At 35.5% G+C, this 24,803-nt stretch overlaps 2 protein-coding genes across 11 annotated transcripts in view; both read right to left on the reverse strand.

The window, feature by feature from the left end:
* Positions 1 to 3: 3 nt before the first annotated feature.
* cngb3.1 (cyclic nucleotide gated channel subunit beta 3, tandem duplicate 1) lies at positions 4 to 21,420 on the reverse strand. 6 transcript variants are annotated; one of them, XM_009297555.5, is made up of 18 exons: positions 19,683 to 21,420; positions 17,541 to 17,613; positions 16,502 to 16,754; positions 11,577 to 11,740; positions 9,452 to 9,751; positions 9,155 to 9,363; positions 8,339 to 8,389; positions 7,861 to 7,947; positions 7,390 to 7,454; positions 7,045 to 7,167; positions 5,149 to 5,290; positions 4,914 to 5,073; positions 4,686 to 4,783; positions 2,683 to 2,766; positions 2,484 to 2,602; positions 1,191 to 1,343; positions 960 to 1,113; positions 4 to 814 (listed from the first exon to the last, which is right to left on the reverse strand). In XM_009297555.5, exons 1-18 carry the CDS (start codon positions 19,782 to 19,784, stop codon positions 788 to 790), a joined length of 2,364 nt encoding a protein of 787 aa, XP_009295830.3. In that variant the 5' UTR covers positions 19,785 to 21,420; the 3' UTR covers positions 4 to 787. The 6 variants fall into 6 exon arrangements, with proteins under 6 accessions (XP_009295830.3, XP_073797041.1, XP_073797043.1 ...); XM_073940940.1 differs by having other exon boundaries at positions 17,541 to 17,610; positions 19,683 to 20,688; XM_073940942.1 differs by having other exon boundaries at positions 16,502 to 16,878; positions 17,505 to 17,613; positions 19,683 to 19,848.
* A 1,643-nt stretch (positions 21,421 to 23,063) lies between these two features.
* Positions 23,064 to 24,803, reverse strand: part of cngb3.2 (cyclic nucleotide gated channel subunit beta 3, tandem duplicate 2) — a 29,387-nt gene continuing 27,647 nt past the window's right edge. For all 5 annotated transcript variants that reach the window (XR_012399482.1, XM_009297557.5, XM_009297556.5 and 2 more), the window contains one exon: positions 23,064 to 23,310. Coding sequence is in view for 4 of the 5 variants with exons in the window: in XM_009297557.5 (XP_009295832.2) it covers positions 23,290 to 23,310 (21 nt within the window). In the remaining variant the exon portion in view is untranslated. The remainder of the gene's footprint in view (positions 23,311 to 24,803) is intronic.

A 24,803-nucleotide genomic window follows, 5' to 3' on the forward strand; every position in this document is an offset into this window, starting at 1 on the left:
CGAGATGGTGTGTACTGAATGTTTATTTTTATGAAAAACATTGACATATTTACAGCATACAAAGGCCAGAAAACTCATTCATCAAGATGCTGCTAGAATATAATAGCTTAATGTAAATGGAAAACAAGGTAAAATGTGCAAATTGAAGTTTCTCTCAGTCAGTTTTATTCACATTTCTGTAGATCTGAGTCAGATAGATAGATAGATAGATGATGGATAGATAGATAAAAGAATGTCATTGATGGATGGTGTAATGGATGGATGGATGGATGAAATGAAAGGATGGAAAAATAAATGTTATTCATAGATGGAAGGATAAAAAAATATCATAATTACTGGGTATTATGGGTGAATAATGTAGTTGATGGGTAGACGGAGGATGAAATGGATCGGATGGATGGATGGAAGATGTCATGTATGGTATATAAAATGAAGTGAAGGACTGATGGATGATATGGATGGATGAAAGCATAGACAGACAGACAGAGAGATAGATAGACAGATAGATAGACAGATAGATAGATAGACAGATAGACAGATAGATAGACAGACAGACAGACAGACAGACAGACAGACAGACAGACAGATAGATAGATAGATAGATAGATAGATAGATAGATAGATAGATAGATAGATAGATAGATAGATAGATAGATAGATAGATAGATAGATAGATAGATAGATGGATGGATTGATGGATTGATGTATGGATATATAGATAGAGCAATTGATGGATTATGTAATGGTGGATGGATGGACTGGCAGATGAATGGACTGATAGATCTCTTTAATTCTTTTTTTCCGCTGCTTGAGCCTGCAGGATAGAGAAAGGGCATTACTTCAGATCTCTTCATTGCTGTTTTAATTTGTTCAAAGTTTCCACAGTCCAAACCTGCAGCCAATCCACAGGCAGACCCATCCTGCTTTACCATTAAACCCCTGAACAGATCAACACACACCTTCAGCTTGTCCAGCAAACCTCCTTTCCCGAATCCTCCAAAAGCACGCAACATTTTGGGAGTGGGAGGTTTGGGTCCAAACAAAGCCAATCCCTTCTTCTTCTCTCCTTCATCCTTTGTAGGAGCAGCTTTGCCTTTGGCCTTCATCAGTTTCCTGAGGAGCATCAATCAGCCATTATTGTAGACTCAGCACAATAAAATAAGTTCTTGAATGGTTCTAGTTGACCTCACCGTCCTTTCTTGGCCAGGACTTTTTGAGACTCTGGGTAATGGATCAGGATGTCATTGAGATCTTTCTTATCCAGCACGAAGAGGTTGGCAAATCCATGAGCAGCAACGTTTGCAGTTCTTCTGTTTCCGCCATCTTTTGCCGACTGTAAGAGACTGAAAAAAAAAGACAGTTCTGTTGTTGTAGTGCCATGCTTGTGGGCAATTTATCATTGACATTATTGTTAAATAGAAAAAAAAAAGATAGATGGATAGAACGATAGATGGATAAAATGATAGATGGATAGAAAGGTGGATGATGATGGATTTATTAAAAAAAGAGATAGATAGATAGATAGATAGATAGATAGATAGATAGATAGATAGATAGATAGATAGATAGATAGATAGATAGATAGATAGATAGATAGATTGATTGAACGATAGATTGAACGATAGATTGAACGATAGATTGAACGATAGATTGAACGATAGATGATGGATGGATTTATTAAGAAAAAGTATACATGGATGGATGGATGGTTTTATTGATAGTTGATAGATAGATAGATAGATAGATAGATAGATAGATAGATAGATAGATAGATAGATAGATAGATAGATAGATAGATAGATAGATAGATAGATAGATAGATAGATAGATAGATAGATGGATGGATGGATGAATTTACTTAGTAGATGGATGGATGGATGGATGGATGGATAAAATGGATGGATGGATGAATTTATTTAGTAGATGAATAGATGGATGTATGGATGAATTTATTAAGTAGATGGATAGATAGATAGATTGAACGATAGATTGAACGATAGATGATGGATGGATTTATTAAGAAAAAGTATACATGGATGGATGGATGGTTTTATTGGTAGTTGATAGATAGATAGATAGATAGATAGATAGATAGATAGATAGATAGATAGATAGATAGATAGATAGATAGATAGATAGATAGATAGATAGATAGATAGATAGATGGATGGATGGATGGATGGATGGATGGATGGATAAAATGGATGGATGGATGAATTTATTAAGTAGATAGATAGATAGACAGACAGACAGACAGACAGACAGACAGACAGACAGTGGATGCTGGATGGACATATTAAGAAAAAAGATAGACAGATGATAGATGGAGAGAATGGTAGTTAATATGGATGGATATATTAAGATGGATGGATGATGGCTGGATTTATTCAGAAGAAAGAGACAGATGGATGGATTTATTAAGGAAATAAGCAGTTGTATAATTCACATGACTGTTCACAAATGTGAGATTCTCTGTCCAGTACCTGATCTCCCCGAACACACAGCCTGCTTTCAGAGTCACAAACACAATCTTGTTATCCGGTCCACCGATGACCTGCACTTCTCCAGCCTTGATGATGTACATTTCTCTCCCAATGTCTCCCTGTGTGAAGCCATGGAACAGTTGCTCATGGTAATTGTTTGAATCTTTGTTTTATCATGATTATTTCTGATGTTTCTAACCTTCTTGCACACAAAGTCTCCAGGTAGGTACACAATGGATTTCAGACGCAGTAACATGTCCACAAGCATCTGGTTGTCACAACCCTAGAAAAATAAAATAAAAGGGTTTAGAGTTTCAGATTTCACATATTTTTATTTCCTCAGACATCTCAGGCCATGTCTTGCATCTTGGAAAAATGACTTTAATTGACTCTAAGAATTTAGAGTTTAAGTTTTAGAATTGTGACTTTTTTTCTTTGAGATTTACAGTCTACATGTTAGAGCTCATAAAACACAAAAGAGGAACGGACAGCTGCACCCAAAAGTTTACATCTCAGAATTTAGATTGTACCCTCTACATTTTTCTTTATATCGTAACTGTCACTTTTTTCATTTGGATTTCTGGGTTTTAATATTGGAATTTAGATTTTTTTTTAGAGTTTACATTTTTACTTCACATTTCTGCTCTCTGAATTCTGATTTTACATCTTGATATTTTAAATTTACCTTATCTTAGAACTTTGAATTTTAACTTTTGGAATTCTGAGTACACATCTTGAAATGTAGAGTTTATACCTTTATATATCAAAATTGAGAATCAGGATGAGAATCAGCACCTTCAAGTCCGAGGCCATGGTGCTCCACCGGAAAAAGGTGGTTTGCCATCTCCAGGTTGGAGGAAAGTCCTTACCCCAGGTGGAGGAGTTCAAGTATCTCTGGGTTTTGTTCACGAGTGAGGGAAGGATGGAGTGTGAGATAGACAGGTGGATCAGTGAATCAGCAGCAGTGATGCGGCCGATGTACTCGTCCACTGTGGTAAAGAAGGAGCTGAGCCGAAAGGCAAAGCTCTCAATTTACCGGTCAATCTACTTTCTGCTTTGGTCAATACCGAAAGGACAAGATCTCCGATAGAAGCGGCTGAAATGAGTTTCCTTCGTAAGGTGGCAGGGTGCACCCTTATAGACAGGGTGAGGAGATCTGTCACCCGGGAGGAGCTCAGAGTAGAGCCGTTGCTCCTCCACATTGAGAAAAGTCAGCTGAGGTGGCTCGGGCATCTGTTTCGGATGCCTCCTGGACGCCTACCTAAGGAGGTGTTCCAGGCATGTCCCACCGGGAGGAGGCCTCGGGGAAGACCCAGGACATGCTAGAGGGACTATGGCCTGGGAACGCCTCGGGATCCCCCCAGGGAGGAGCTGGAAGAAGTATCTGGGGAGAGGTAAGTCTGGGGTTCTCTCCTAAAGCCTGGTTTATACTTCTGCGTCAGGTGACCGGCGTAACCCATGGCGCATGCAACGCGCGTAGCTGTGCATTTATACTTTTGCGCGCTGTCTCTGTTGGTCTGCATTAACACTTCTGAAACACTAGTTGGCAGTGAGGTGTAAATGTTCCTCTGTGGCGAGTTTCTTCGCTGCTGTTTTGCTTTTCCTGAACACTTCCGGGATGTACAAGTGTCCCAAACTCGCTCATTTTGAGGCAGGAACCGGCGGGCGTGCAACAACTTTAACTATGAGGTAAACACAAAACAAAACTTTCCATCCGGAGCTCCTTCACGGGACTCCACACTTGTAAACAATCGCTCCATCAGGCTTGCACCATTCATGCGGCTCTCGGTCCCCCCCAGACTCGTCAGCGTTACCAAGACGACCAATCACAGAGCTTGCGCTACGTGTCGTTGCGATGTGTAGTTACATTTTTTGAGAGGTGCACGTCAGCGACGCCGACGGCCACGGCGAATGGCTATGCATCAGCACCGAAGCATACGCCGGCGTTTGACGCAGAAGTATAAATCAGCCTTAAGACTGCTGACCCCGCGACCTGACCCCAGATAAGCAGATGAAAATGATGATAAAGATGATATCTAAATTGAGTTATCTTGTTTTTGAGCTGTCAGAATTTCAATATAATATGCCACAACTATTTTTTTTTTCTGCATCAGAAATAAGCTTCCACTGTAGAGATCTTCAACATTAGCTGAACACATTTATATGAGTTTAATAAGGGACTAAGCCGAAAGACTGTCATACCTTGAAAAGGTCAATCTTCTGGAAAGTAGCGAGGTTGATATCCACAGCGATTGCTGTTCTCATCACCAGCGGCATCTTGTCTAATAACTCCGATTCATCTGTGGGGCATTTAAGATTTTTGCAGATGATCCAGATAATTTGCTATCTACATACAGTAAGTTTCTGTATAAGCTACTATCATTACCCAATTAGTCACTTGAGTCTTTCTACTTTACACTAATCTCTTACCCAGCATGCCCTGGGAGTCCCAGGTGTAGTTATACCAGGTGCGAACTCTGCTCTGGACCAGTTTGGGAATGGTGTAGGTGTTCATATACGCCACGCAAGAATCCATAGATGCTCTGAAGTACGTTTGACCTGCCGTAGCTGCTCCAATGACGTCTCGCATCTGAATGCACACGGATTCAGAGCATGGTAAGCAACTTTCAGCGATGTGAAGTTATGTGCCATATTTTCTGTTTACCTGTCCAATCAGGCTGGAGAAGACAAAGACTCCAGTAAAGAAGTTGACGAGCTGGAAGACGATCTCGAAGAGCGTATGGGGCTCCGGCAGACCTCCGATAGTGATCAGGGTACGAGTGGCGAAGTAATAACAGCGCAGATATCTTAAGAGAAGTAATATTATCAAATTAGTACAATGTTTATTTATAGAAATGCAATAGCATATAATTTTGAATTAAATAGTGTATTACATTTTATTTAATTTTCAATAGCTCTACTGAAAATGATAACAATGCAAAAAATATTTACTTTTAATCATTTGGAAGAATTTACCATTCATTTTTACCACTTTCAAATTAGAACAATTAAAGCAATTAAAGTAAAAAAAGATGTCTAATGCAGTGCACAATTTAGATACATATAAAAAAACATACCTATCTAATATCCTATCCGTAATACTGTGTGTATGTGTATTGTGTGTCTGTGTGTGTATCCATCATACATAAAGCAGGGAAAATAAGTATTGAACATGTCACCATTTTTCTCAGAAAACATATTTCTAAAGGTGCCGTTGACTTGAAATTTTCCCCGGATGTTGGTAACGTTCAAAGAAATTAATTAATGCAAAGAAAACAAATCTGATTAGTTTACAAATTGAGTTATGCGTAATAAAATGAAATCACACAGGGATAAGTATAGAACACATGAAGAAAGGAAGGTGTAGACAGTAAAAGCTCAGACAGCAGCTGAAATCTCTCAGTAGTTCTTCAGCAACCCTCTGCCCTTCCTCATTGTAAATAAATATTAGCTTCTTCAGTCCAACATCTACATTAACAAGATGATAAAGATGAAACCAGAGTGGACATTTCAGCAAGACGATGATCCAAATCACAACCAAGAAAACTCTCAAATGCTTTCAGAGAAAGAAAATAAAGCTGTAGAATGGCCTAACCAATCACCTGAATCCAATATAAAATACAAAATAAAGATCAGATTTGATAGACGAGACCCACAGAACCATCAAGATGTTTACACTCTATTCTCCATATAAGACGCGTCTTCAAGCTGCCATCACCAAAAATGTCTTTATATAAAGAATTAAACAAATTTCTGTAATTCAGCACTCACTCTTTGTGTCATTCATAGTTATTACATAACTCATTTTTTATTTGTTTGTTTTGTTGTATTTTTTTAGTTTGTGTTTGGGTTTTTACCTAAATCTGGTTCAATTTCATGTCGACAGCTTCTTTAGGAATGTTATTCTAAATTAAAAAAATAAAATAAAATAATAATAATAATTTGTTCAATACTTACTTTCCCTGCTGTATGTACAGTTGAAGTCAGAATTATTTGCCCCCCTGTTTATTTTTCCCCAATTTCTGCTTAAAGGTGATACTATTTTTTTCAACACATTTCTAGACATAATAGTTTTAATAACTCATTTCTAATAACTGATTTATTTTATCTTTGTCATGATGACAGTACATAATATTTTACTAGATATTTTTCAAGACACTTCTATACAGTTTAAAGTGACATTTAAAGGCTTAACTATTAACTATTAGTTAATTAGGTTAACTAGGCAGGTTAGGGTAATTAGGCAACTTATTGTATAATGATTTGTTCTGTAAACTATCAGAAAAAACAGCTTAAAGGGGCTAATAATTTTGACCTTAAACTATTTTTTAAAAATTAAAAACTGCTTTTATTCTAGCCGAAATAAAACAAATAAGACTTTCTTCAGAAGAGAAAAATATTATCAGACATACTGTGAAAATTTGCTTGCTTTGTTTAACATCTTTTGGGAAATATTTTAAAAAAGAAAAAAAAATCAAAGACGGGCTAATAATTCTGACTTCAACTGTAAAAAAATTAAATTATTTCTGAATTAATGAGTATTAAATAAGTGAATCCATACGCATTTCCTAGTCCATCATATGTCCACCTACTGCTGCCCAGACCCTCATATTCTGATGCCACATAATAGAGGCAGGAGTTGATATGAAGACAGTAGAGCAGATATCCAGTAGTGCGGCCAACTCTGCCAAATAAAAAGACCAAGATTAATATTAAAGATATGGATTTAATCACCCCAAACCCCTGCCATTTGCCTAGCACACTCTTATTCACAAGTAATATCTCAAAATTCCTAGCTGGTTAAGTTAAGATGTGATGCTACAATGATAAACAGACTTAATAATAATAATAATGCCCAGCTGGTGGCTTATATATATATATATAAACTACACATATGCAAACATACCTCCAGATATACGCCTTAGCCATGATGCTTTCCAGACGATCACTGAACTCAAAAAATGATTGATACTAAATAGAAGAGTGAAGATGTGTTATACAATTGCACAGTGCATCAAAAAACAGTTAATGGGAACTATTAGTTGTTTTAGTACTATTAGCTAAAGTTGAAGTGTATTCAGATAAAGCCAAAAACAAAATATAAAAAAGAAAACTAAAATAAATGTTAGTACTGAAATTATTATAATTATATACCAAGTCTACATATTTAATATATAAATCAACACTTAATTACATAATAATAAATTTAATAAAATACATACTAATATATTTTATAAATACAAATTATAAATGTTTATGTAACACTTATAATACACACTCAGACACACACACACACACACATATATCTGAAATTGGTAACAGTATACACACACACACAAACATATATTACAATAACAGTTTTGGCTGCAGAACTAACCCGCATAAATCGGTTTAGCCTAAAGAATGAGGTAAATCCAAACTGGAAACACAGCAAGTCAAACGGTATGATGCTTATCAGGTCTGTCTGTTGAGAGAAAATATGATCAACATTAATCAAACATTAAATCACAAAAATATATGCACTTTATGCAAGGCTTAGTTACACAATACATGAAAATCAAGGACATAAGGAAGAATAAATGTACTAAAAATGTTTATATTTATATATATATATATATATATATATATATATATATATATATATATATATATATATATATATATATATATAATGTTGTAAAATATAATAATATTTTCATAATATATTCTGTCAAATGAAATAAAAATACTATTTAATATACACATACACATAAAATTATATTTAAGATATTTATAGAAAATTAGATTTATTTTATAAACTATGCAGATATTAATTTATAAACAATACATATTTATTCAATACAATTTTCACACACCTGGAATCTGGCAGATTCTCTGTAGTTCTGTTTTGTCTGTACTCTGTCTTTCTGAAGAAATAAATGTGCAGGGTTTCTTTTTAGTAAAACCTTAAAAAAAGTATGAGTCTCTATTCTAAATATGTACTGCCATATACATTTCTGGAGAGTGCCAAATATGTCCTAGGAGCTACATTTTTTTAGCAGTATTTGTTTTAGCGAATCCACTAGATGTCGATGTGTAAGCTTTTTCAGATCTCAGATTTCTCTCGCGATTGCCATTCGCGCCTGCCAGAGGCTACTGTTGACTGACTGACTGGCTGACTGAACCACCCTCCTCCCTCCCCAAACCTAACCAATAGTGTTTTCAAAAGCACCGATTGACCAGCGCCCACCCACTTCCATAAACCCAACTGACAGTTTTTAAAAGCAAAAAAAAAAGCCCTCATGTGATTTTTACCACATTTTCAGATTTTACCACATTCTCACTGTCATTTACTTCTTTTTTTTTTTTTTGGCTTGTTTGTGTTTTACCTGCTTTGTGGAATTGTTCTTCGCTGAACTCGAACCCCATCATCATGGTGAACTTCTCGCTCTGTCTCAAGTCCGCCAATGTACTTAGCGAGCTAACTAGATAAATTGGTACCAATGGGAAAGTTGTTCATACGAAGATAAGCGGTCAGCTGGTAAGCATGAAAAGGAACAGCGTAGTGTTCATTTTAAAGACGAAATGCAGCCATACAGACTTCTGCCTACATAATTCACCAACTCCAGAAATGTATATAGGGCTACATTTTCAGACATTTTTCATGAGCCTGTGTTGAAAAAAGCACTCACTATAATGTCTCCTGCTTTCACAAACTGAAGCCGCGGCTGAAACATAGTGATGTCGATGACGTTCACCAGGTCTGCCAGGAAATCGAATAGGATCCAGAAGGGAATGGTGGCAGGAGTGTGGTAGGGAAAACACAAGCGTGCCGTGGCCAACCAAACATTATAGTTAAACGCCACTGTGACGACGCTCAGCCATTTAATATACCTCCGATCTGTTAAAAGACCAAACATATACACCAGTCAGTATGAGCAAATTGTTTCATTGGCATTTTTTCTGTGATTTTTTTCCTAATGTCCTACCTGTAAAAGGGTCAATAGTTGCACCCAAATACGAGTCCATTTTGTCTTCGAATGGTTTGAGAAGGGTGTCTATACATGTGCATTTGATTTTAGGGAACATGGCCTCAGCTGCCTCTTTATCAGCTGCCTCTTTCTCTGCTTTCAGTTTTTCCTCTTTCTCCTTCTTTTCTTTCTCCTCCTTTTCCTTCTTCGCTGCAGCTCTCTTGGCGTCATCCTCTTTTTTCTTCTGCTCAGCCTCTTCTCGTTTTATTCTTTCCTCTTCTTGTTTTCTGATCCAGTCTTCCTTTCGGTAAACTGGTGCTGTGTATTAAGGAAATCTGAGTCAGGTTTATTTTTATAACGCTTAAGAAACTCCTAAAATATAAAGCAGATTGATTTATAAACCGAATCTTCAGAATCAGAGATGCGCACTTCATTAAACGCTTATGAAAATCAACCATGGTATTAAACGTTATTTGTTTATGTTTTATAATTAGTGAAATGATTTACATTTCATTTGTATAAGCACAGTTTTGATTTTGATTCATAAGCTTGCTATTCATTTCTGATTTTGAGCCCAAAAGAAGCGTATATAAGGATTCTGCATTCACACTACGAGTGACTAGCATCGGCAAATCGACAAGCGACCTTGCATTTCAACGTAGAGCGAGCAACTTCCAGCGACCTCCGTTTACACGAGCGACAGCGACCGTTGGCACAAAGGTGGGCATGTCGAGTGACGCGACAATGTTGAGAATCCTTCAGCTTTATACAAATGAAGAGTGACTCTTTGCTTTAGACATTATCAAGGTCGGAACAGGGGTGTAACGTGATGGTGCGTAACTTGTAGTACGTTAGAGGCTTAACTTGAAGCTATAGAGAACCATGATTTAAAACTATGTTGTTGGCAAGATGTGTATATCAGTTATTAATGTCTACACCTACTCCACACCTAGACCCAACCTTCACAGTTATTAACGTCTGCACCCTACCTACCACAACTCTAAACGCAACCATCATCGTTATTTTTGTCTACACCTAACAAAAAACCTAAGCCTAAACCCAACCATCATAGTGATTAATGTCTAAACCTACACCGATCCTTAACCCAACCATCATAATAATTAATGTCTACACCTAACCCAAACCTAAACCAAACCATCATCTTTATTAATGTCTACACCTAACCCAAACCTAAACCAAACCATCATCTTAATTAATGTCTACACCTACACCAACCCTTAACCCAACCATCATATTAATTAATGTCTACACCTAACCCAACCCTTAACCCAACCATCATATTAATTAATGTCTACACTTAACCCAAACCTAAACCCAACCATCATATTAATTAATGTCTACACCAACCCAAACCGAAACCCAACCATCATAGTGATTAATGTCTACACCAACCCAAACCGAAACCCAACCATCATAGTGATTAATGTCTAGACCTACACCAACCCTTAACCCAACCATTATAGTGATTAATGTCTCCATCTACACCAACCCTTAACCCAACCATCACAGTTATTAACATCTACACCTTCCCTAACCCTAACCCCAAATCATTTTGTAACGTACAGCTGCAAGTTGCGGAGACTTTCAAAGTTGACACACTCACCATTGTACTGTTATTTGCAACCACAGGAAGTGATGCTGAGTAGGCAAACTGTTATGACAAAACGAATAAAGAAATCAACAAGATGCATGGCTAAGTGAATGAATATAATAATATATCAAATTAATTGGTTGTGGATAAATTTGGAGAAATCTCACTAAAGCATGTGGTGAAAATTTTCTCTGGTAAATATTTCTGTCATTTTGCCAACAACATCTTGTTCATCTCGCATGGCTCAATAGGATATCGATAACTACAGGTTACCCCTCTCTAACTTACAAATTACGCCCCTTTATGTTTTGCCCCCGTCTTTCAGTCTGAAGACAGACTTGCCAACAGTCGCTGTCGTTCATGTAGACGGGGGTCTCCAGAAGTCGCTCACTTTGCGTTAAAAAGGGTTGAAATGAACGATCGCTCGTAGTGGTGAATGCAGCTTGAAATCAAGACAGGGCCCAGAATAAGCACTGAGGTACTCCAATAATCTAAAAACAGAAAAAGATGAAGAAATAAACAATCACTCACTGACGGGTGGTGTGCGCTCTGGGGACGAGGCGTATGGGTCGACGATTTTATCTTTATAAAGCTCTGTCCTCTCCCGCATTTTCTTGACGATGTCCCGCAGTTGGTCGTCAGTGTATCTGTAGTAGACGACTGGTGGAGTTGGAGGTGAAGGGGGTCCATCTTCACTACATGAAAAAAGAGATGGCAAATATAAGGTTAATGATTATGTAATCAATAGCAGTCATTTTATTAGACTTTGTAGTATTGGTAATGGTGGCTGTGGTAATAGCTTATGTTGATTACATTTTCCTGATATATGCTGTTTCCTGTTCTAAACCTGAAGAGAAAAAGCTCTTTTTTTAAATAAAAAAGCTATCTGTAATTTTAGATGTGTTTATACAGCATGTCTCGTATTTTTCCAGAAAATCACGAATGTCAGTGATCATTAAAGGGTAAATTCAGGTGAATTGGGACACTTTTTGCTATTGAGATGACCAAAGAGGAGTGTCCTAATTGAACTGCATTCATCCTATGTTTTTCATTTATCAAAATAATGGGATTATGTCATGTCAGTCATAAAAATGCTCAAAAAAGTTTAAGCATGTAATTGAGTATGCCAAAGTTAATGTATTTGGCTTAGATCTGTTTTGCCAAACATGCTAAAAACATGCTAATTCATTTTAACCATGTAAAAAACATTCTAATTAATGCTAGCACATTGTTAAAACACACTACCAACATGCTACCAACATAGTAGAAACATTGTAAGTCACTTAGCCATGTTAGTAACTTACCATGCTGATAACATCCAAAATGCAAAATTTGCTAGCAACATGCTAATTCATGTGATTTGTGTACAAAAAACATCCCTGTTAATTCTAACCAACTACCAACATGTTAATCCATAATAGAAACATTGTAGATCACTTAGCAGTGCTAGTAACTAACCATGTTAGAATTTAAAAAAACATGCTGGTATAGCATCCAAAATGCAAAATTTACTAGCAATATGGTAATTCATGTTAACTATGTAAAAAAAAACATGCAAATTAATGCTAAAAAAAGTTGTAAAACACACTACCAACATGTTAATTCATAGTAGAAACATTGCAATTAGCTTAGACAGGTTGTTAACTAACCATGTTAGAATTTGAAGAACATGCTGATAACATTTAAAATGGTAAATTTGCTAGCAACATGCTAATCCATGTTAACCATGTAAAAACATGCTAATAATTGCTAGCACCGTTTTAAAACACACTACTAACCTGTTAATTAATAGTATGAACATTATAAGTCACGTATCCAAGTTAGTAATTTACCATGTTAAATTTGAAGAACATGCTGGTAACATTCAAAATGGTCCATTTGCTAGCAACATGCTAACTCATGTTAGTGTAAAAAAACATGCTAATTATTGCTAGCACAGTGTTAACACTCTACCATCATGTTAATTTATAGTAGAAATATTGTAAGTTGATTAGCCATGTTAGTAACTAACCATGAATTTGAAGAACATCCAGGATGATACATTTGCTAACAACCTGCTAATCCATGCTGGCCACATGTTAAAACAAGATCGAAACAGCAGGTAATGTGATAAAAAAGAAACACTACTAACATGCTAGCTTGATTTTATTTATAAATAGGTTAAATAATTTGCAGTGATATTATTAAAGTTGTGAGGTTATATAACACTACTTACAGTATGCCCTGGTTTAAACAGAGAATGTGTTAATCTTATAGAGGGAAGCCAAATCTTGCACACAACAACAAATCTTATCTGCATTCCAGAGCTCACAGCCTAAGTCTTTATCTAATTTCTGAGAAAGTTCAGCTGCTGAACTAACGCCACACTTCGTTTATGCTCAAGACTACATAGTATAAACCTGTACCTGTATTTATATTCTTTTTATTTAAAGCAACTCCTTTGCATTTGTGTCAAATAATTGCTTTAATTCATTGAATTAGTCCTCTTTCCCAGTAGGGACTTTCATTTTGCACACCATAATACTGTAAACCCAGCCTGATCTCACGAGAAAGCGTAAGTATTTTACATTTTGCCAGTTTAGTGGCTAATTTGTACAAATTCGTACGAGTTCAGTCGTACGAAATTGTACGATTTTAAAAAGGAGGCGTGGCACCTAACCCCACCCCTAATAAACCCAACCGTCATTGGAGGATGAGCAAGTCGTACTAAATTGTTTGAATTAGGTCGTACGAATTCATACGAATTAGCCACAAAATCAAAAAGTTACGAGTTGCCGTGAGATTGTGTTGGTAAACCTCAAGTTCTAATTGTTCCTGGAAAGCTGATCCTGTGTTGTTTGTTGCAGTTAGCTAAAATTAGCACATATATAGAGCTAAATTTAGTCTTACACTAGTATCATCATTACATCGTCAGAATTGTTACTGTAAAATGATGACTGCTTAGTTATGGTTTGCTGAAATCAATACAGGCTCTGATATGTACTGAAAACAGAAAAAAACAGAAACTCCTGTTTACACGTGAGCACGTTCCCATGATCTTCTTAAGTCACAAATGCTGCAGATCTCCTAATCTCCTTTCAGCAGTATTTAGGGTCACGCTGAACATCACTGAGTCAAAGATGGACATAAACAAAGAAAAACCTGCTGTGTAAATACAGGATAAAGATCTCTTCCTCAGATATCAAAGCCGCATTTTACAACATCTATCTATCTATTTATCTATCTATCTATCTATCTATCTATCTTCGAAACTCTATCTATCTATCTATCTATCTATCTATCTATCTATCTATCTATCTATCTATCTATCTATCTATCTATCTATCTATCTATCATCAATAAAAACGATCCATCCATCCATGTATACTTTTTCTAACGTTTTCTTATTTATTTATAGTTGCTAAAATACAGAGAATATGTTCAAATATAACACAGACTATAAATGTAATACATGTTAAAGAGTAAGTTTCCTTTTATTATTGCACTGCGTTCTGGAATACTTTATTCTGATTAGTCAATCATGAAATTCCAAGGTGTGTTATTTCCAGATAACCACCAGAAGTAAAAGCACAGAGTCAACTGGGTACTTCGTACTATTTTGACCATTGGTGAGTATATTTTTACATATACATTTATACAGTGGTCCCTCGCCATAAAGTGGTTCCCATTTCGTGGTCCTGCAGTTTTGCAGATTTTTTTTTTGTGCAATTTTACATGCTTTTTTTTTTTTTCAGCGCATTGTGTTCTGCGTCCTGATTAGCACATTGTGTTTTGCGTTTTGATTGGCTGTAGACCATTGTCAATCAATCTCTTCCATGCCGTGGAATGCGTTCAGCTTGCCAAATTGACATAAATCTTCAATCAGCAGTGTGTGACTCTGAAGTGCTGTGGTGTATGTTTGCAAGTTTTCTCCCCAACAAACCCCATAATGTCGACGAAACATTGTGCACTATTAAAGGCACCAGTGGTAGCACCCAAAAGAGAGATTATCTAGGGACCGCTGAACACTCAAAAAATGACTTTTGCTCCTTGTTTAAACTACTTATTCATGAGTTGAAACAATGCAACTCTTATGTTTTTTTTTTTGGCAACTTAATTAGTTTTATGTTCAATCCACCTAAATTTGTAAAAACGATTAAGTTAACCTAATCGATTTGTGTTGGGATGATATGAAGGAATTGTGTGAAACCCAGCAATTTTTGAAAGTGTGTGCTTGTCTTTCTTTCGCGCCACTGTTCTTAATAGTTCTGCGCCATCTTGTGATAAATAAGTTATTGCTTTGAATTCAGCTTTTTTCTATCTGCAAGCTTTATGAATGAGTTAGTAAAATATTACAGCTCAATGTAATCATGTCTAAATCATCTACAAGTCAGTATATTTTGGTTAATTGTTTATTTTGTGGCAAGTTTGTGTAATAAGCGGAATAATGTACATGACAGTTGTTTGGCCTTGCTTAATTAGTCAATTCGTAATAAAGTGCGCATGAACCAGAAGTTTCTGAGACTTTTATTTAAAAAAAAAAAAGTATGCAAGAAGTACCCTTATGACTTACTACTTCCAGCAAGATTCTGAATTTGATGCACGCTACGCTATTTCATGGTGCACTACGAGAGAATGGTAGTAAAGTGACACAACCCGATGATGGTAGGTCACGTGATCATGACAAAATGGCGGATGTAGAACATCTAGTTCTATTCATATTGCTCACATTCATACATAGAAAGTACTTTTCGAACGGCCAAGTAGTATATTTAAATTCAAATGCAGTTACTACTGAGTAGTAGGCAATTTCGGATGCAGCCATACTCCCTACTGAAACAGAATATTAACTAGTGCTTAAGAATATTGTTGCTGAAGCGTCAAACAGTAGGGCCGCCCTTCAAACACAAAAGCAAATGGTCAGACTTTTATTGAAGATTACCAAAACAAACATTTTTCCCCCAGTGGATTAACTTGCACACATTAATTGTTCACCTAAAAAATAACAATGTCCGCTAACAAAATAAATATTGTAAAATTGGATTTCACACAGAGTCTTTAAACATTACTTTCGTTTTAAATGCTGCTACTCTCTACCTGTACTGCTACTAATAAATAAGAAGAAGTAATACTATTTGTGTCTTGAGCCGTGGGAACAAAGTGAGGCCGGTGCTTGAGTGATAATCAGAAGCACCTGTATCACGCACCATACTCGAGTCCTGCGAAGGAGCTCTGGATGATAAAAGAAGGAGAGGCAACAGTGGAAGAGAGGACCAGGCCTGGACACTTTGTTTTATTTTTGCTTTCAATTTGGCGGCAGACACTGTGAAAAGCTGCCATCTGTTTGTTTAATTTTTACATTATTAAAATCATTCATAGGTTCATAGGTTCTCTGCCTCCTTCCAGATGGCCAGGTGGGCAGTAACTTTATTACACTATTATTAAACATAGAGGGTATTTACAGGTTAAACTCTTACCCAGCAGTTTCTGCTCCAGGATTAGCTGGATCTGCTGGTTTAGGAGGGTCTGGAGCTGGTGCAGATGCTGGAGCTGGTGCAGATGCTGGGGCAGGAGCTGGTGCAGACGCTGGGGCAGGAGCTGGTGCAGACGCTGGAGCAGGAGCTGGTGCAGACGCTGGGGCAGGAGCTGGTGCAGATCCTGGAGCAGGAGCTGGGGCAGGAGCTGGTGCAGATCCTGGAGCAGGAGCTGGTGCAGACGCTGGAGCAGTTTCTTAAAAATAGGTCAGAATTGCATGTTTTTGAGATATTTTATGTTCCTACTCCTGCCTTAGTCACCTAACTGGCCGCTAGCTCTCTGCAACTCTCACATGGTCGGCCACTGAAGCTAAGCAGAGCTGGGCCAGGTCAGTACCTGGATGGGAGATGACATGGGAAAGCTAGGTTGCTGCCGGAAATGGTGTTAGTGAGGCGGTGTTCGGTGGTGTTCAGTCTGTGTGGGTCCTAACGCCCCAGTATAGTGAAGGGGACTCTACTGCTTTCAGATGAGACATTAAACCTAGATCCCAACTCTCTGGGGTCATGAAAAATCCCAGGATGTCCTTCGAAAAAGAGTAAGGGTTTAACCCCGGCATCCTGGTCAAATCTGCCCACTGGCCTCTGTCCATCATGGCCTCCTAACCCTCCCCATTTCATAATTGGCTTCATCACTCTGTCTCCTCTCCACCAATCAGCTGGTGTGTTATGCGGTCTGGCGCAATATGGCTGCCGTCGCGTCATCCAGGTGGATGCTACAGAATGGTGGTGGATGAAGAGATTCCACCCAATGTGTAAAGTGCTTTGAGAGTCTAGAAAAGCGCTATATAAATGTAAGCAATTATTATAATTATCAGAAAAATAATATATGTGATTATTAGCAACTAATGTGCAGGGTTTTTGCTGATCCTAATAGCATCGGGTTAAATGTTATTCATGACATGCTCTTTAATATTAATAAAGTGCCTCAGCAAAATTTAAATGTTACAATAAATTCCCCTAATAGAGCATCTTGAAGACTCACCAGTGGGCTTTTGCTCTTCTTTTTTCTCTTCTTTCTTTTCTTCATCTTTTTTTGGCTCTGGCTTTTCCTCCTGCTAAAACAGTGTTAACTCCTGCTGTCTTGACAAAGAGCATATCTTTAATTTGTGGGCATTTCTGCAGATCTTCAACAGCCTAGTGCTGACAGATAGTTTATTAGAGCAGCGTTCCCAACCACGTTCCTGGAGGACCAGCAGCTTTGTATGTTTCGGATGTCTCTTTTGTCTGTCACAGCCATTACAGGTCATTCAGTCTCTGGTTAAGGAGTTTGGTTCAGTTTGGTTAAGGAGACGTGAAAAATGTGCAGAGCTGGTGGTCCTCCAGGAATGTGGTTGAGAAACACTGTATTAGAGTATATTAAAAATGAACGATAACTGTAAGTCAATGTCTATAAGCATCTTTTTTTCCCCCCAAGACTTCAGATTGAAATTTACACAAGTTTCCTTTTTATTGCACATACTGTATTGAGATTTCTTGAATGAGAAATAAGCAAAAGCAGAAAGTGTAGACTGTAAAAATGCGGGGATTAAAGTTAAATTAATTAAGTAAATATTTGTTACAAATTTAAGTAGATTGAACATAAAATTTGTCCCACAAAACATAAGAATTGTGTTGTTTCAATTACTTCAAAAAGTAGTTTGAACAGGAAAAAAAAAAAAAAAAAAAAAAAAAAAAAATATATATATATATATATATATATATATATATATAAAAAACTAAATATAGAGCTAATTAAAACCAAGTGGTTTTTGAGTGTTTAATAATAAATCAACATAGAAATTAATTAAGATGACATTTAGCATGTTAGCTAAATGAATGCGATTCACCTCATCATCTCTAAGTGTCAACTTAATAAATATTAAATGTATGGCATTTGAGTTATTAGTGTCAGTCATGTTTTAATGCTTCAAATACTGTTCAGTTGACTCTCAGACTAGTTCATTAATTTGATCCCAACAAAACTGTGTAAAAAAAATAAACAAAATCCCTAATTTTATAGCATTAAGTAAAAAACAACATCGTTTTAACCATAAAATGTTTGTTTTTAGTAAGTAATCATCAGCTATTTAAATACTAATGGCTAATTTAGATTAGATTTGTCTATCCACATTAAAAACAAATACTGTAGAAACAATTTCCACTCGGAAAATGCTAGCAAATTTCACAAATAATAGAAAAAAAATAATAGCAGACTGAATTAGATATGATATTTTGAAATATACCCCAATAATCTTTGCTTTTCTTTAAGTGATCAAACCTAATCAAACTTATGCTATACCTGCTGTATTCATTTATTATATATATTTTTTTCACAGTACTTAATCAGTATGATCCCAACAAATGTATCAAATAAAAAAAAAACTTGGACTGTTCTCATTTAACAGTAATATTATACCACAAATAATAACAAATAATAAACATTTTATTAGTTACTAACATTTGAATTACAGGGAGGTTTGGGGGGGACTGACCCCCAATTAATGCTCAATTCCCTTGAAGGACGTGAAAACAACACGTATGGGGGGCCAGTCCTCTAAATAGTAAGAAATAGTTTGCATTGATCTGCATCTTAAATACTAATATTACTAATTAAATAATAGATATACACATGAACACGCCAACAGTATAATGGATTATACCATTGTAAATGTATAATCGTGTCTATTAATCTAAGCTGATAGACATGGTGTTCACATTTTTTCTGTTTCTACATAGGCTAAATGTAAAGTTTGTACCCACAGTAAATATTTTGCATTGATAAATTAATTAATCATTTAATTTGATTCACTGAAGCATGTATTACACCTAATAACATTACCGAAAAAGTTGGCCCTCTGATGTGTATAATTTGCACCCTGGTTACTAACATTACACCTTTAAATCCACATTGCTTATTCATATTGCAGAATTTTACGTACTGAAAATTTGCACAGTGGGTTTCAAAAATAGTTACACAATGCGATGTAACCGCTCTATTAAACATTTTTATATATATATATATATATATATATATATATATATATATATATATATATAAAATCTTTTATTTCAATGCAATAAATCAAGCTGAGAAATATTGAGAAATGAAATGTATGTCAACTGTGTTAAATCCAGCTGGTCGTACCTTTACCGGAGGTGTTGTTGTTGTTGAAGCTGGTGGTCCAGGGCTCTGTGCGACCGCTACTGCAGCTCTGGGCCAAAAAATCGTTTTTAAGGTGCTGAACATGGCGATCCCATCCAGATTAATCCTTTGACTCTCCTTATCCTGTTGCTGCCGATGTGTGAACTCCAAGCTGCTTCAATTAATTCTCGAAGCTCGATTAATTCCCTCGCAGGAACAGCCCATTTCCCTTGTTTATTGACCAATCAGAAGCCTTCTCGCACAGTCAACCAATCGTGGTCCTGTTCTAAATTTGCACAGTTGAAGGTGTGTAATGTGATGTTTCCTTATATTTATATTACTTCTATTTATTTTATTGTCTACTATTTGATTGGCTCACAGTCAAAATGTACTTTAATACTAATCATTTGTAGGCTATTCTGGAGATATTCTTGCTCTGTTTGTATAGTGTATATTTGGCTCTGGGTCCACATTTAGAAAGAGCTCTCAGCTAATTAAAACTCTTGATGTTCCTGCCAGACTAAAGAGATTAAGGGAGATCTCACGACAGACTGACTTGACTACAAGTGCTCGGCTAACAGATAATGCTATTTCAATGTGATAATATTTATACAATGTTACATTTTTTTTTCTTCAGGGTAAATTAAATTAGCTTGTTTTAACGTTATATTTATTAAACTGACTTAAAACAAGCTTGGATGACTTAAAAAATTAAGTTAAACTAATTAAAAACGAATCAAAGTAGACTAATTAAAGTAAGTTAAACTAACATAATAAACCTGCACTGAAAAAAAGGATTTCTTCAAAATTGTTGCAAACAATTTATATCTGTTGAATTTAAACAAACAAATTAAATTTAGCAACGTTCAACGTTAATTAACGTTGAACGTTAATTGTAAATTGTTTACAACGTAAATTGTTTACAACCACATAACTTAAAAAAAATAACTCTTTGGATGAACTCAATTTGATTGAGTGCAGGATTTCCATCCAATAAATTTGTTTAGCACCAACCAAAAATAAAAAAATAAAAAACTATTTAACAATTAAATGCAGTTGAGTTGGTCTAACGTGATTTTATCAAATGAAAGTTTAAATACATCTGTATTTTTATTCAACTTGAACTCAAAGGTCTGATAATGTCATCTATGTCTATTATATGTCATACATTTCAAAGTCTCTTAGTTTTATTTGAAGTTATCCTAAATGAACTTAAAGAGCCATTTTAAGCCTATTTCATGAGTCACATATACAGTGGATTGAGACTGATCTGAGAACTAATTTAAGGAAAGTTATTGCTCACTGAGCAAAGCCATGAACTGCATTTTTGCTAATAAGCTCCCAACACCCAAAGCATGGCTGCTTCTGCAAGGTGGTAATCTCGAAACTCAAAGCATTATATGAAAATCTCATAAATCTTCAAACTAATATGAAGATTAAACTCTAACAAGTCTATTCATAAAAGTTCTATTAACTTTAAACACCAGAGACTACTTTTATTGTCAACATTTCTCCCACATTCAATCCCACATAAAGCATGCTGGGAACTACAAACCCCCTAAACAGTTAGTTGGATCAACACAATTGCTTCATGTTGAATTGCTTCAACACAAAACGCCTAAGTAAACTTAATGGTTTACTTATTTAAGTGAACATAAAGCAAATAAATTGGCCAAAGAAATGACAAGAATTGTGTTGTTTCAGCTCATTTTAAATAGATAGTTTTAACAACCAGCAGTAATCTTCTTTTTGAGTGAACATTGTCATCGGTGTTCGGTTTAATGAGTTACAAAGCAACTAGATATTGTAATTACTCTTTAGCTTTAAAAACATTTAGCACTTAGCACTTTAGTTCATTTCATTACAGTTACTTATATGTACTTGGCATAAATAAATAAAAGAAGTTCTATATAAGTCAGTGAAGCAGAGTAATATAGTTTTATTTTTCATCTAAAGAACATTCTTCCTTTATTAAGGTCTCAAATAAAAATAATTTGAGAAATTAGTGCTTGAGACTTTTTAAGACCTATTTATGGCCATTATGAAGAAAATGTCAGACTTATATAGGGCTAAACGCTAAGAATTTTCTCTAAAGGCATAGTTGGGTCAATGGAAAAGATTTGAAGAGTTCAAATGCAAAAACCTGTAAATGCCATCTGAAGTTTTCTTTTAAAATGAGCATTTTAACCAGCCTGATCTCAAGAAGAAAAGTAAGTGTTTTATGTTTTGTCAGTTTAGTGGCTAATTCGTATGAATTCGTACAAGTTCAGGTGTACGAAAATGTACGATTTTAAAAAGGAGACGTGGCACCCAACCTCACCTCTAACCCCAACCGTCATTGGGTGATGAGCAAATCGTACTAAATTGTACGAATTAGTTCGTACGAATTCATAAGAATTAGTCACTAAATAAAAAAAAAATATTAATAGCATGTGAGATTGCTTTGATTATATCAGGCTTGTGTGTGTAGGTTCAGTAATTTCACCTTTTAGACAAAAAAATAAGTGTTTTCATACTGTTTACAGTGAAATAACTCAACATAACTAAAGTTGGCTGAGAAAAATGTTCATTTTTGACTGAAATTGCAGACGGCACTTTATTGTAACTTGCCTCATCCAAACAATTTTAATTTAGTTATATCTTAACCACATTTTTTAAATGTCAAAACAAGCTGAATCTAGTTATATATTATAACGTTTACAACATTTATAATATTTACAAAATTATAATAAACTAAATTTATGCAAATAAATGTTATTGTAAGAAAGATAATTACACCATTTGGTAAATAGAGTTAAATATTTATCATTTATTAAAAGTTTTATTTAGATGGGATTATTGGCGATTGGTCGGCATGATTTAGTCTCTTTATATAGAGGAAAGCTAAAACCCGTTTAAAATTAAGACCTACAAAAAATTTCAGTAAATTTAAGACCCTTTGTTTTTGAAATGTAAGACATTTTAAGACCCGCTGACACCCTGAATAATTCAGAGAAGCAGTTTTATTGTAAATTCTAATATTTTTGTGTTATTAGGAAATTTTCTATATTTTTTACAAAAAGTTTTATTTATTTAGTTGACATGAACTATTAATTATTCATTAAGTAGTAATTAATTGCTTTTTTAAAGTAATTTACACAACACGTATTGTCATGACCTATTGATCATGTAATTTTGCTAACACTACAATAAGATTACATTAATTAATGTTACCTATTGTATTTATAAATAATGAAAAATTACTTTATTACAGCATTTTAAAAATCTTTATTTATGTTAGTTAAATGAAGTTGTTCATTTTTAGTTGACCTTAACAAGCATTTGTGATCTTAATAAGGCATTGAAAACACAAACTCGACATGCTTCAGAAATAATGCGCAACGATGAAATAACAAAGCAAGTACTTTATTTGATTATTAGTACAAAATAGATCTATTTGGAAGAATGTTAACAAATAACAATCATGTAATTCCTTTATCACTGTTTTTAATCTGACTGATTGGCAAGTACTGCTGTTGGCAGGGAAACTCATTTCCAAAATGTGTACAAATACATTTATTATTAGCAGTCAAAAAAGCAGAAATATATAGAGAAATGATCTACTGTGCTACTACTGATTTGAAGCGGCGTTCTAGAAAGAAAAAGAAAAAAAGAAAATAATGATCAGTCTTTTTTGTAATCTCATTAATTATGATCTCAGTTTGATTCAAGATGTTTGCTCAAAAGTTTGGGGTCAGCAAGATTTGTAAATGTATTTGAAAAAATCTATTTAATATATAGTAAAAGTAAGAATTTTATGAACAGTACAGCAAAATATTGTTATTAAACGTTAAAATATAGATTTGCCATACAGATGCTACCATAGGTAACTGTGTGTATTAATAAATGTTAAAACAATTTGCCATATACACCAACATAAATGATTAAACCTTTATTTAGAAAATGTGCAGGTGTGGGTTTAAATATAATTATACATGACTTATTATCATTGTAGAAAACAGTGCTGTTTAGAACCGCTTAATACTTTTGTGGAAACTGATTTTTTTGTTTGATTCTATGATGCAAATGAAGTTTAGTTCAACAAAACAGCATCTGAATGTAACATTATGCATGTTTTATGCAACCCAGGCTCATTTTGAAAACGTACTTCTATATACATTTCTGGAGACCGCAAAATACGTCCCAGGGGGTATGTTGTTTTGCAGTTTTTGTTTTCATGAATCCACAAGAGGCTGCTGTGTGCGCTTTTTGAGATCTCGCATTTGCCATTCACACCTGCTGTTCTCGCGTAAGCCCACCAGAGGCTGCTGTTGACTGACTGACTGATAGACTGACCCACCATCCTCCTTCCCTAAACCCAACCAACAATTTCAAAACCAGTCAAGTAAAAGAAAAGCCCTTGTCTGATTTTTACCACATTTTTAGATTTTACCACATTCTCACCCTGTTAACTTGTTTATTAAATTTTTTTGGCTTCTGTTTTTGTCTTATTCGCTTTCTGAAACCGTTCTTCACCGGACTAGAACCCAGTCATCGTGGTTAACTCCTCTCTGTGTCTCAATTCCGTCGAGCTAAAGGGACAAACTGGTTACAGCTGGAAAGCTGTCCATATGGTGGTAAGCGGTCAGCTGGTAGCACAAAAAAGAATGGCGTCATACCGCCCTGTAGCGTTCGTTTAAAAAAATAAATGCAGCCATATGTACCTCTGGCTACATAAATCGCGGTCTCCAGAAACGTATATATGCCTTGGTACAGTACGATTAAACATTTCTAATGTCAGAAATAACTATATAGACTCACTGCTAAACGCTATGGATCATTTTCACATTTCAGCATTGAATCTGAGTATAAAAACGAATGGGATGGGGCGGTATGACGCCACCAACAACTCAAGTTCCGTTTTGTGCTACCACTGACTGATTTCCACCATATGGCAGGCGTTTAGAAAAATGTAAAAACTGATCTGGTGTGATCAGTTTGCTCGGTTTGATCAGTTTGCTCAATAGCTTATCTTGTTCAGCGTCGGACTTGGGACACAGAGTGGACATAAACCAGGTAGAACCCCCTACCAAAATAAATGGCATTGTAAAATTATGGTAAAAGCATGCAGCTGTGATGCACTTT

The sequence above is a fragment of the Danio rerio genome, chromosome 24, assembly GCF_049306965.1.
Source record: "Danio rerio strain Tuebingen ecotype United States chromosome 24, GRCz12tu, whole genome shotgun sequence".
Taxonomy (NCBI): domain Eukaryota; kingdom Metazoa; phylum Chordata; class Actinopteri; order Cypriniformes; family Danionidae; genus Danio; species Danio rerio.

What these genes read in the sequence shown, in the direction of transcription:
- cngb3.1 (XM_068219399.2), bottom strand. Translation starts at nt 19,784, where the DNA reads ATGTTCAGCACCTTAAAAACGATTTTTTGGCCCAGAGCTGCAGTAGCG. An exon ending in TCTCCAGCCTGATTGGACAG is followed by an intron (nt 5,074 to 5,148) that starts GTAAACAGAAAA and finishes GTGTGCATTCAG; the next exon opens with ATGCGAGACGTCATTGGAGC. An exon ending in GGACTCCCAGGGCATGCTGG is followed by an intron (nt 4,784 to 4,913) that starts GTAAGAGATTAG and finishes AATGCCCCACAG; the next exon opens with ATGAATCGGAGTTATTAGAC.